Raw genomic sequence first — 13876 nt, forward strand, 5'->3', positions numbered from 1 at the left:
TGTTTCATCTTGGAGGAGTGATAAGATTTCCAAGGCCAGCAGACTGAACTTCTAATGTGAAGCTACATTAGAACACTGATGTCCTTAAAAGGAAAGGAAGTGAAGCTGCTGCTTAATATTTGAATGCTGTCTGTGGGAAGATGTTTTTGAGGCTTGTCTTGCTAGTTGTTTGAGTTTTGGAGCCAGATAGTGTTCTTCCTGGGATTTCAGTAAAACCCATGATTGATATTTTAATGAAATAGTTGAGGTTGTATATGGTATTTAAGATTTCAGCAGATCAATCAGTGGTGGATATTACTTGCAGAATGTTGAACCTGGATTAGAAAACTTAAGGAGAAGTTAATTTAAGCACTACAAGAAAAACCATAGGAATGGTTATGTATGTTTAAGACTAATTTGCCAGCTGCTCAAAATCAAGTTAATCAGGTATGCATGCTTTGACAGTAAAATGAAGTTATCTGAATGCAAGAGGCGCTGATTCTTGTGTTGTTCTCGGTCTTTTTCTCATGTGAAATGAGAAACACCTGTTAGGACAGCTTTCTGTTTCTTCATGGTGCTTGAAAGGTGTTTGCTGCTGTTAGTTTTTGTCATCTCCAAATGTGATGGATCAAAGCAACTTTAAAAAGTAACTTTGAAGGGCTGACCCAGCATGTTGAGCTGGTTTTCTGGTGCAGTGCGCCTAGCTGAAGGCTTACAAAACATGCTGCTGGATGTGATTTTAGATCATTTTTCTTTGTGTACCATTAATTGTTAACGCAGAATTTTAACCTTTTTAAAAAATCCCATGACATTTAGCTGTCTAAGCAACAAAAAGTTCTATTGAAGGGAGAAAATTGTTCAAAAGGTATTTTATTTGTGATTATTAACTGAAAGTCCTAAGGCAATTTACTTGAAACAAATGGTCTTTTAATTAAAAAAAATAAAATAAAATAAAGAAATGTGGGGATGAGGGAAAAAGTTCTTCCTCTCACTTGGTTATCTGTCTCCTCTAAATCTCCGCTATGTTCCTGTGCCCGAGCCTGTCTCTACGTAAATGAAGCATTCAGTGGTTTGGCTTTGCTCTCACAGAAAGATTTAGTGGTGTTTTTGATGAAGGATCTTCTTACGTATGTGATTCAGGCAACTCAGATGTGCTCTTTCCCTGCTTGTGGGGTATCAGGGAGATGTAGGGCATCCCAGCAGATTACTGGGAGTCTCTTGCAGCTGTATCCCACCAGTTGAGAGCTGGGAATCTGCAGCTTTGCTGCTTAATTTCTGTTTTGGATTTTTACCGTCTGCTCTTCAGAATGGGTGTTGTGTCCTAGTTCAAATCAGCAAGGCCTGAACTCTCTTGAAACACTTCTTCTGGATGAGCTTTGCCCAGAGGTCATGCCCTAGGTCTCAGTGTACGCCTGGCCAGGTGCTTTTTGGCACAAGGACTGAGGGCAGCGGGTTGTGTTACCTCCAGCAGAACGAGGGAGATTAAAGGAGGAGAAAAGAGGTGGCAGGAAGGCCTGGGGCACAGCCTGCTACAAAAAAAACACAAACACAAAACATGCAGTCTTCTGTTGGTGGACATCTGTATCTTGGAATTTTTCTGGTCCTTCTCCTGGGAGCCTATGGAGAGCGATGCAGGTTTTGTTCTGTATTGTCACCCAGGCTGGGTGAGAACACAAGTGACGTCTGATGCTGTTGGAGGAAAAGGACTGTGCAAATGCTGTCAGATGAGCAGGGCCTATTGTCAAAGTAATACATTCTAAGATAAGAGTTACAGAGACTAACTCATTTATTGGAACTTAATTTTTTCATCTTTGAAATAGATAAAGTGAAAAATAGATTTATCTGGGTAGCATAACTCTTACTGGTGGTGATAGGAAAATTGATTATATAGCTGGGGACCAACAAAGCGAGCGCTGTTCTTATCACAGCAGACTTGTATATTGAGTTGCATTGTGATTTAATGCAACAGATCAGATTAAGCTCTCCAGCAATGCTATCTTGAGTATGCTTTGCTGTGCAGCAGACTTTGAAAAATAACTCAAGCAGAGTGACTCTGTGTTTTGGCACGGCACTTCTGTCGGGTAGAAAGGATAAGGAAGGGCTGAAAGGTGCTGGGACTGGACTCACTGATCCTTGTGGGTCCCTTCCAACTCAGGATGTTCTATGATTGTGGGCAGTAATGGGGCAGTGCGGATGAAGATATATCCGGGACGTGCTTTAGCCTATTGTCAGCTGTTCCTAAACTGGGAAACCTCTTCCAGCTGTATGGTAAGATAGAGTTCATGTGGAGGATGAGGGAGGCTGAAGAAGTGGCTCAGCATCTTGAAATCCTCCTGCTGAGCTGCAGGTCCTGTGTGAAGCCGGGTGATGGGTGGCTGTGGCTCAGGGCTGAGGACAGGCCTGTGCAGCCCTGCAGCTTTTCCCAGTGTGCCCCATGGCCAGTGGGTTTGTGGTTGGCTCGTGGGGTTTGTTCGGTTGTTTCCTACTCTGTACTTAAAAACTTTTAACCTTAGTGCTAAAGAAAAATACCATTGTCTATTAGTATGACTGGAACGAAAGATGAATTGCGAGTTAGCCTTGAGCGAACTGTCAATCTGACTTTGATAGCCCATCACTTAAAAGGTCCTTTTATGTTTATGAAAAAGCATGACGTCAAAGCTAGGGGAAAAAATACCAATTCTTAAGGCTAAACTTGCATGGCTCCAAGAAGAGCTCTTGTGAACTGTTTGTTTCTCTACATGCGTGGCTAATTAGCGTAGGTTACTATAAGTCTGGGCAGTGGCATTCAAGTGCTTCTGGTTTGGGGCAGCTTTTTCATGGTGCTTCCATGCATGAGTCTCTGACTGGAGTAGCATAAAAGAAAAGGATACTGCAGTCACTTCTCTCACAGTTGTATAAGTATTATGCTGGAAATGCTTGAGTATAATCATTATCAGGTGAGTTGTTATTTGCAGACTTACTTTAAAACCTGTTGCTAAGAAGGCTTAAATATACAGGAAATCCTTTTCCTCTGATGTCTAGTATGCTTTATTTAATTTCTTCCACAAAAATGAACGGGGGACATGCGTGGTCAGTTGTAATGGCAATAGAAGCCGCTTTAATAGAACTTTTCAATCCAAAAAACATTTCAGAGTATTATTATATCTCAGTTTTTCTACCTTTTGATATAGCCGCTAATGATAAAAGAAACATAATAGCGTTTCCAAGATATAGGTGAAATTTTTTGCATGAAAAATAAGAGCTTTCTTCTCTTGCTTACTTAAGGAGAACGACAATAGTTCAGTGTGATGGATACATTTACAAATGTAAAATATGGAATATTTTATATTATGCTTGATTTGACCTGAGATGCTTCTTGTCTTGCACTGTATTTGTGTAATGTGTTGTTAAACAGACTGTCTTAATGACTGTATATGATCTAAGCCATATATCTGAGAGATGAATAATCTGGAGGCAAAAATTCTTCTTTTTTTTTTCTCCAAATAATGCATTTGATATTTAAAAAAAATGGAACGTAAACTAAATGTAATTTGTTCTTTAGTTCAAATTTGATAACGGATAGCAATTGATCCAATTTGATTTTAGTTGGTGGCTTTCAACGCGTAAAATGAGTCCTGCTATCCTGCTTATTTCTCTACATTTGTGTAAAAATATGTGTCGTGTATCTGAAGGTCTAAATGCCATTCCTGGAACATCTGTGTAAACTGGAAAGCCCAAGCATGGATTTTAAGTAATAAATCTTGTTATTTAGAAGAGTAATTGGAGCTTGTTGGTTTACCATTAAGACAGTTGTTGAAACATTATCTCGTAAGCTCATTCTTTGCCACTGAATGTGAATTAGCGAAGCGCTGAGTTCCTTGGAACGGCACGGGTTTGTACTTTGAATCAAATGCTGCTGGGCTGGTGTATGTCACAAACATATAGCCCAGCTTGGTTCCACGTATAATTACGCTGTAAAACAATAAAGCTCTCTTAACTCCTGTCATATAGGTGCAGACTCACCTTGAGAATCCAACCAAGTACCATATTCAGCAAGCCCAGCGGCAGCAGGTAAAGCAGTACCTCTCTACCACTCTAGCAAATAAACATGCCAACCAAGCCCTGAGCTTGCCATGTCCAAACCAGCCTGGTGATCATGTCATGCCGCCTGGAACTGGAAGCAGCGCACCCAACAGTCCAATGGCTATGCTCACCCTCAACTCCAACTGTGAAAAAGAGGTAATACACTCTCATTGTGTATGTTCTTCGCTGAAACGGAATCTCGTTCTGCCTTCTTTCTGTTTCGAACCGTATTTGCTCATCGTTGGGTTATGTTTGGCTCATTTTCTGAACTGTTTCACTTGAAAATGTGATTGCTACTTCCCCGTCTCCCTGGTGAATATATTTGTATACAACGTTTGGGCAGAAAAACTGTCTGTAACTTCCTCCTCTGTGAACTATTTTATCTACTTTATGCTTATTAAAACTTTTTCTTCTCACTTGCTTGATGCACACAATGAATAATTGAACTTTGGAGAGTACAAAGCAGTTTTGTAAGCTGTAGCTTTCTGGAATAATGTTATTTATGGCTCATTCACTATAAAGAGAGCAAAGAACATAAATAATAACTGAAAAAATCAGATCTTTTTTGGTGAAATTTTTAAAGTGTTTTTCGAAATTTTTGCAGTAAAACCTGAACAAGTCTCTTGCTTAGCTGGATTACCAGATGATCTCAGCTAACACGTCCTTAGATGTTACTGATTTGCTGTTTTGATGCTCAGTGCTGCAAATATGAGACTTCTCTAGCCTGTGCGCAGAAGTCTTTCTCCATCTTAATCTTTGCTGGCAAAAACTGAGCTGGATGTTTTATGTGCTCAGGTGCAGAAGGGAGATGATGTGAAAGATAACAGCAGTTACAAGAATCATGTTAATAATTTTGCATCTTGACAAACAAGAGAATTGTAGAGCTGCCCTTGTCCCCAAGCCTTTATGCTGGAGTTTTAATACAGATGCACTCTGTGCTAAAGGAAAACGTTATCCAGCTTAGAAAAATGGTTATTACAAAATTGTTTTCACACACCAAGGGAATGTACTTGTGCTCCATGGCTTCAAAAGAAGTGAAAATCAAAGTTCCATCTCAGTTGTACCCAAATAGTTTTTTTCCTCAAGTTATTTACAGCCTTGCTTTACTGTGTCATCAGGCCCATGTGTGCATGACAACATTTAAATTGTGCTCTTTTTGGGACTGAGACTGTGCCATGAACTCAGATCCATGCTTTGCTTTTTTTTTTTCTTTTTTTTCCTTTTTATTTCTGCAGGGATTTTATAAATTTGAAGAGCAAAGCAGGGTCGAGAGTGAGTGCCCGGCTCTGAATACCCACTCACGAGCATCATGCATGCAGGTACTGGATGACACAGGACTTGGAGCACTGAACACTTTCTGATGAGAATATTTATTTGAAGTGATGATAAGCACTAAACTTGCCCAGTAAGGTTTTTAAGAAGTTGAATGTAAAACAATTACAAAAACATTCTTAAATTATAAATCTGCTGTATCCTTGCATATTAGCATCAACAACCTGAAAAAACTTAATGCTTTTCTAGAACTGTAGTGCTACAGCAGAATAATAATATCAAACATGCTTTAGGATCTTATTCCAGGAAGTTTTTCTAAATCAGTTTTCCTGAAACTGAATATATATGTTGCTGCCTTGATAGTTTGGAAGACTCCATTTCTGTGTAATTTATGCGCTTATGGGGGGAGAAGACAGAAACAGCTTTAATCGATCTGTGATGGGTTGTCTTTTTTTTACTACTTATTTCTAATTATTATTTTGAGCAGAATGGTTTTTATTCTAGTTGCAAGACTTCAGATGGGGTGTGCATATCGATTCTTTTCTTGCCCTCACTTCCAGCCAGTGTTGTTCATTCTTGGCAATACCTTCCTGAGCTGATTTGAAAGCCCCCTAAACTACTATTTCAATCATCAGTTTTGCTTGTTTTATTTTTTACTGTCATTTAAGCTCCTTTTTCTGCATAGAGAAAAAAGAAATAGGCAATCTGAAAAGACAACTCAGAGCATCTCAGTGGGTGCTTGAAAGACAGTGTTTCTCCAGACTGTGCAGGATCCTGCAGGAGAATCTTCCAGAAGATTGATTGCATCACATAGAATTATCACTGAGCTGCTCTTGGATAGTGCTTCCTGGGAGGGCGTATTATGTCAAATAGACTCCACTGTTGAAGAAGGGCAGCCTTTCACCAGCAAGCCTTAGTTTTTATTTCCTTCCCCCTGAGAATACTGGGGCCTCAAGCATTGCTGTACATGGGTTTTTACCCCACGCTTTGGCTGAGACCGAAGGCGGGCAGGCAGAGCTGGAGCCCTGTGTTTGGTGATGGGAAAGTGTTGGGACTTACGCAAAATCAGGGAAGTGTGTTTCATGCTCTGTATGACTCACATGAGCCTCAATATTCTGTGCTTTTCCTGGTAGGAACAGCTTGTATAATAATCTAGTAACTGCTGATTGGAGGCAGAGGTTAGATCATGAAGCCTCAAGCTTTGTCGTGGTCTGGCTCCCTGGCTGGATAGTGGGATTGGATTTGGAGTATAGCAGAGTGGCAGAAACCTCCTCTGCTTTGGCCCAGGCTGCAGAGAACCAGCACGTTGCTGAAGTGCTCTGTTAGACCTTTGTATCTTGTTGGTTAACCATTTTGTAAGTTTTATTGTTTTTATATAACTTTTATTTTTTCATTGTTTCCCCTTTACTGCTGCAGATGGATGATGTGATCGATGACATAATTAGTCTGGAATCAAGTTACAATGAAGAAATCCTTGGCTTGATGGATCCAGCCTTGCAAATGGCAAATACGGTACAATGGTCCTTCCCTTTTGCTTTGCTTGTTAAGCCTAGCTGCTGCTTCTGAAGAGAATGCAAAACTAGTCTAACTTCTTTTTCTCTGAGCAATTTAGTAGTAGTTATCGTGCTGTCCTGTAGCGAGGTTCTCTTTGAGAATGTTAACATACACAGTTGCAGTGAAAAACATGAGTTTAAAAATGCAGGCTGGAGTCAGGAAGAAGGAATACAACAGACAATTTTGTTTTTCTTATTTCAAATTCAAGTTAGCCAGTGAGAAGATTGTAGTGAGTGAATTGAACTAACAGAAATAAGCTTATGTCCACTGATGTTTATGGATGTGTTAATGGACATCAGAGTTGACTTCAGGAAACCTGGAAGGAACCTCTGGTGCCCCATGTGTGAACGTAAGAAATTGAATGCTACACTTAAGCATGTTTTAGCATCCTTGTCCAAACCTGTTGTCATGCCACTGAAGCTTTAAGATCATATCCTTAGCTTAGCCTGATTCCAAGTGAAGACCCTAGTTAGATGACAACAAACATGGTACAAAATTTAAACAAAAAAAGAACAAATGAACATTAAAAAAAAAAAAAAAGGCAAAGAAAAACCTCAAAACAAATCAAAGGTGAAGGAATAAAGCTTAAAAATTGAACAGGGGAGGAAGGGGTGTAGGAAACCTGGGACAGAAGGCAAGAGTGCGGAGATGTGCAGGTTGGTGAGCAAGGGAGGGTGGCATGCTACCTCCAAGTTGCCATTTCTGTTTGCTATTTCACATTGCTGCGAGCATTAACATAATCGTACTTCTGGCATAATCTTATTTTGATCTTTTGTGGGGGTAGCTGTAGTAAATTTTTTGCCTTCGGCTTAAGTGCTGTTAGATCTGGCTGAGTAGATGTCTGCCAGTGCTGGCGTCTGGTTCTTTTTTTTATCTAGTGCCAAAATTTACAGCTCACCACATAGCATCAATTTAGCAGCACAGGTTTACATTTGCTGCCAGTACTTTCTGATGTCATGTAGCCTAGTGCCATGCTCCCACAGATTCACACAGCCCTCTTGGAGGCATGGGATATACCACAGGAAATGACCCACCAGCCTCCCTCATTAAACAGTGCCCTTTGAGTGGACTGAGAAATAACTGCTGTGTCCAACTGGGAAGAAGAACTTTAATTTAAGATGACTTCAAAAGAGCATAAGTCCAGGCATTTGAGAGGAAAACTTAAAAACCCATGAAAAGGAAAAATCTTCAAGATGCTCGTTATTTTCTCTAAGGGTTTGAGTTTGTCTGCAGTCCTTTTCTCTGAAGTTCCACTGGATTGGGACCCATTAAATGAAAGAGAACTCAAATTTGTTTGTGCTTCTCTTCCCTTCTCATTTTACAGGGACTTCAGCAGTGATTCTTTGCTTCCAGAATAACTTGTAACAGCATTCAGTGCCAGGAGCCCACGTAGTCAGTATTTTGGATAGTCCTACATCTTTCCTTCATGGTGCATGACAGCAAACATTGTAAAGACTTCCTGATCCGTGTTTGCTTTGTGTTTTTACCAATCCATATGCAAGTTTGCTATCGGATTGTTTCTCTCTTCTGTTGCCAACCTTTTCATTCTTAGAAGAGGTGCCAGTCCAGAAGAAGCTGAAATGACTTTTAAACTTGAACTGCTCAAGTTGTTTGAATTAGCTAGGAGCAGCATTATGCTTTCCACTTAAATTAGTTAGTCTTTCAGAAATTGTTAATGTGATGTGGATGTAAAGAAAGGACATGTAATAGCAGAACTAAACATACTAATACTCTTAAGCTGCTGGATTAAAAAAAAAAAAAAAAAGCATATTTCAATCCTGAATTAACCTGATACCAGTCCTGAAGTGATGGAAATAAAGCCATGTTTCTGAAAATAGGTTTGGGGAAAAAATAAACCTGATGCAACAAACACTTCTCTTTTGGAATAGGATTTAGCTCTTAAAACACAATATTTTACTAATGAGGAATAAATGTCTGTAGACTGAGCTAAGCAGAGGTAGAAAAAAATCAAGAGAGGAAATGGTCTAAAGAGATGCAACCTATAAATAGCTGTGCTGAGACTGCAACAAAGGCTGCTATTGTTCTGTAACCAACAAAGAATGAAAGGACTGGTTTGTTACATTTGGTAACAGTACTTAATTGATAAGCAAAATCAGGGGTTTATGTGTAGAACAAGCTGAGGGAGGTTTCCAAGTACCTCTTAATTGAAGAGGGTTCATTGCAGTAAACTGCCTATGGATGTATTTGTAAACTTTAGTACTGGGTCACAGGTTAACCAGCTTTGCTTCTGTGCTGAAAGGTGTCACAGAATGGTCATTGGTTTTGCTGAGGGGGTTTTCTACTTAGCAATTCAATTACTAAGTCGCATCTAGGTAATGTATAAAGTATTTGTATATGTCGAGTTGAAATGGCAGCTCGTTCATCCAGCTGATAACTTGTAGCAGAAAACCTTACATGTGCATGCTGCTCCACTTCTAAATGCGACTTCCTTATGGAAGCTGCACCCCAAAAGTAGCAGTCTTATTTCAGGAACTGTCACTGAGCACATGCTTATAGATAAATAAGGGAACAACATCCTGGCTACCAGAATCCTTCCAGTGAGTACTTTTACATAATCTTACACAAAAATCTAACGGTGTTAACAAATGTGGTGTTTGCATGGGGAAATCACAAACCTCTTGTGGCAGGCAGAGTCCATCTTGCATCAAGTCAAACAGCTTGGTGACCTTGATTGTTCTCCATGTTTCATTATAATCTGAATGCTTCACCCAGGGTTTGAGATGCTAATTTCCATTTTTTCCAGAGGATTTTTTTCCTCCCTGAAATTCCTAATTAGATTTCATGTCTTGATCTGAACGTCGAGTTCTGGGCCTATAAACAAGTCCTTTGTGCTCTCGCTGTACTTAAAAGCATGAATAGAAAAAATATATCCAAGTCAGAAGGCTGTATGACGCTGTTGCTGCTCCTCTGTCATGGATGTATTGAGGGACCAAAAGATATGAGGGTGAGCCTTGTAAAGCAGCAAGTGAGATTATGGTTGCAGTGGCATTAATGCAGATGTGCCACAAACTTAGAAAGGCCATTATGAAGGACAGCTGGGACCTTAAATTTATTTGCTGTGTTTTTAATACACAATTCTGTTTTGAATTCAGAAGCTAAGGGAGCTCATGGATTTGTAGCATAGATCTTGGTGAGAATTCAGGTACATTTTCCCTCTGTCACCTAACGACTCAATCAAAGGAGTTCATTTTTGCTGTTGGCCACTGTCTGCTTACATTTGTCTCGACAAATCTCAGCATGTCTTCTAGGTGATGGTGCTTTAATGAATGCATATCAGCTTTGTTTCTTATGGTAGCTCTAAATGGCAGATAAATTTTCTTATGTCTCGGTCTGTCAAGGACCGTCAGTAGGAGTTTAATAGTCTGTGCTGTGACTCACTCCATTGTATTCCACAGCATTATTTACATGGGTGTAAAGTTAATAGTCTAATCAGTGCAGGATCAGTGTCTCAGAGGGACTGGTTTTCTCTTCAGCAAAGATAAGTGTTGCCACTCAGATAAGATATGAAAATGTTTTACACCTGTCTTCTCAAAAGCTAGTTTGAAAACAAAGAGTAGACAGGTAAAATAATCCACTCAGGATAAATGTAAATTTCTTTAGGTTTACATTTGAATGGAAAGGGGTAGTTCTGATCAGTCTTATTGGAATGATTTCTTAGTATTTCTTCACAAATCTCTTTGTTCAAACATTCCTAAATACGAATAACGGAATGAATGAGTAAGTGAAGAAACGTAATGTCAGAATCATCTTCTTCCAACTGGTGCTTATTTTTGTTAAGCAAGGTGAAAAGCAAATTGACTTGAAACTTACAAAATGTTTTCTGTGCAAGGAGCTTTCAAGTTTCATGAAGAATGTGATTGATGAATAGTGTCTTCTGTCAAGCACATAACAACTTGCTAAGCACATCAACTCGCTTGGTGCTGGAAAAAAGGAGGCATCCTCTGAGAGCTTTCTGTAGGCTCTTTCAGATTTTTTGCATAAGAGAAGTGATGAGGGCAAAGTACACTGAAAGATAAGAGGGAACAATACCTCATTACTGTCAGCCAGTGTTACCTCTTCTTTTTTAAGACTTTGTAACTTCAATTGAGCTGTGCTTCCTTGAAAAGAAAAAAAGAGTCATGTCTGCGCATTCAGAAGAAAGAGAGAACAGCTTTCCCAATGTAGGTGGTTTATTCCTCGTGCCCATCCCATGCATAACTGTTACTGACCTTACTGCAAACTCTATTTGCACAGATTTCTTAGGAGAGGTTAACTCATTTCTTCCATGCAAAACTTTTTATAACGGCAAACTAAATGATCCTTCTCCTTGTTTATCTTTTCCAGTTACCAGTGTCTGGGAATTTGATTGACCTTTATGGCAACCAAAGCATGCCTCCTCCAGGACTTAACATCAGCAACTCCTGTCCGGCTAATCTTCCTAATATAAAAAGGGAGCTCACAGGTAAATACATCTCAAATACCACCTTGGAGGCATGGTGTAATCGTTTTGAATTCAAGTGATCCTGAACATAATTTCTGTTAAAATAAAGAAAACATGGACGAAAAGTTACATTTTTCTTTGCAGCCAGTTCCTTAGCAGCAGATATATTACCTGGTGATACAGTTTATATTTGTGTTAGGTGTGGGGTCACTGTGACAAATTAAGACAAAATCCTAAATTATTGCAGTCAGATCTGTTCATTTGAAACATGTCACAAGAAACTTGCATGCAGCTCTTGCAGAGCTCTCTACTAGTTTGAGCCTATATCTTTGATCAATGTTAACAAATCAAACATTAACAAGCTGACACCTGGAGTCTCTCTGGGATTCATGCTGAGGAATACTGCATGGTGTGGCTTTTTTCTAGTAGGGGACAGCAGTGAACAAATAACTTGTGAAATCTGGGAGTCAGTGTCCTACGTAATGAAACATGACACTTAAAAATATTTTAAATTGAGGTGAAAATGAAGTGTCCTCTGACGTTCTTGTCACGTCATTTCTTCTAGTAGCAAAGTTGATCTCATCTGAATAAGCTGCAGGAGTTAAGGGGAGGAAATGGGGACATTACTAACGTAGTTTAAAGGATTAGAAGGGAACTTCCATGTTCTCGAGCCTATTTTATTTTTGTTGTTTTGTTTTGCCTGTAGATAAAAGGATGTAAAAGTATGTAGGATACAATATATAAAGCGAACTTGTCTGCAAAAGATAAATGGAGATCTGTTGTAGAACCAGTTACAGAATCACCTTAATATCCACAAATGGTTGTTCTTAAGCCTAGCTGAGGTTGTGCTGTATGCTGGTGTGAAAACTCACAGGCTAACGCAGTTGCAGAGCAGGTTCTGGTTAGGAATTAGTTTAAGTAGAGCAATTTTAATAGCCCAGGAGTTAGCTTCTCAGGAGGAAATACCTCATTTCTGAGCTGGTGGATATTTGCGTTTATGTAACTGCACAGAATTTGAGTTCAGCACAAAAGGAAGACACACTAACTGCACAATGACTTGTGGCAGTTAGAAAAACTTGATCACCATATTAAACTATGTTAAGAGGAGGGTGGTGAGATCTACTCAAGTTCCTACGTTACACACAGCTTAATTGCTCCAGTTATAAAAAGTTACAGGTGGCTGTAGACTGTGAGCTAAACACCCAGCTTGCCAGATATCTAGTCTGGTGGATTCACTGCAGGTGATTGTGTAATACCTCGGGTAAAGAAGGCAGAAAAAGAAGGGAAATTAATGGGTGAAATGATTCTATGGGAGTCCTCAGTTAGTCAAAATAGACCTGAACATCAAATATCAACATTCAGCCTTTACCTGTGAACCGAAACGATTTAGATGAATTCTTTTTCTTTTCAAAACAAGTGGTAGCAGATTACATTGAACTTATAAGAAAGTTTAATTACTAAACTCAAATTGAACAGCAGTTGCTTTGACATTGATCTGGCCAAGCCTTTGACTACTGATAGTGTTTCCTGACGACTAGTGACTTTAATATCTGTATGGTATTGCAGACATAAGTCTAGGTAAGAAAGATTTATTCTTATGTACCACAGGAGCTTTCTATAGACTGTAGTTTAATCTGTACATGTACAAGTGTGGAATAGTTTTTGGTTCTCTATTTCTTGATAATGCCTGTAAGAACTAAATTGGAGCTAGCTTGCAATATTTAAATCTAGCATTTGTCATCCTAGTGTGTAAACATCAAAATGATAAAGAAAGAAAAAATCAATTCTGTTATCCCTGCATCTCATGTTGATGGTGGTTGTGAGTTGTCAGCTGTAGTTACTGAAGCACTTAATGGGAATCCTGCTCAGCCACAAGTGCAGTTTCAATCAGTTTTTTCCATACAAATCCCATGTCTGGTTTCATACAGCAATGTCAGATTAAGCCCAGATTTCTTTAAGATGTGCCATAATCTTTCAAGCTTTTTTGGGATCCTTTGGGAGTGTTTCACTGAGAAGCATATGTCTTATTACAGTGCATTTAATGCTGGGGTAGCCAACTTTCAGTACTCCAAGGGAAATGCCACCAGTTTTTGTGGATTGAATGAGACCTAATTCATATTCCATTAAAAAGAAAATAGCACAGGAAAGGATCTCATTTGAGTGAAGATTGAAGGATTTCACCTCACCTTTTCCAAAAGTTTAAAATGAATTAGAATAAATGTTAAAATAGTTGATATTGTTGGAGAAATGTAAGATCAAATGAGAACTGAAAATACAGCACTTTTAGTAGGTCACTTAAGTTATACCTTCTGCATTGTGGTGATGTGCATATAATACCATGAAAGGACATGGTCTCAATTCCAATGAGAAGAGCTTCTGACTCCTGGCTGCTTCACATCCTGTGCTGGGAGCAATGCCATAAGCATGTTGTTCTTCTAGTTCAGCATGTGCGTAAGTGTGTTGTCTGCATGTGTACATAGGAGAAAGGTATGTTGCATTTCAGCAACACGTTGTCCTCAAATATCCTACTGAATCAGGGCCTCCGTGGGAAATGTTCTCATCATGAAA

At 39.2% G+C, this 13876-nt stretch overlaps 1 protein-coding gene across 6 annotated transcripts in view; it reads left to right on the plus strand.

The window, feature by feature from the left end:
* Positions 1-13876, plus strand: part of MITF (melanocyte inducing transcription factor) — a 100621-nt gene that overhangs the window by 78707 nt on the left and 8038 nt on the right. For 4 of the 6 annotated variants that reach the window (XM_090148425.1, XM_090148423.1, XM_090148421.1 and 1 more), the window contains 4 exons: positions 3970-4197; positions 5277-5360; positions 6730-6825; positions 11212-11329. In XM_090148425.1, coding sequence (XP_090004551.1) covers positions 3970-4197; positions 5277-5360; positions 6730-6825; positions 11212-11329 — 526 coding nt within the window. The remainder of the gene's footprint in view (positions 1-3969; positions 4198-5276; positions 5361-6729; positions 6826-11211; positions 11330-13876) is intronic. The other 2 variants (XM_090148424.1, XM_031605933.2) reach the window with 1 other exon arrangement.

Source organism: Phasianus colchicus, chromosome 11, assembly GCF_987193195.1.
Source record: "Phasianus colchicus chromosome 11, bPhaCol1.hap1.1, whole genome shotgun sequence".
NCBI classification, from domain to species: domain Eukaryota; kingdom Metazoa; phylum Chordata; class Aves; order Galliformes; family Phasianidae; genus Phasianus; species Phasianus colchicus.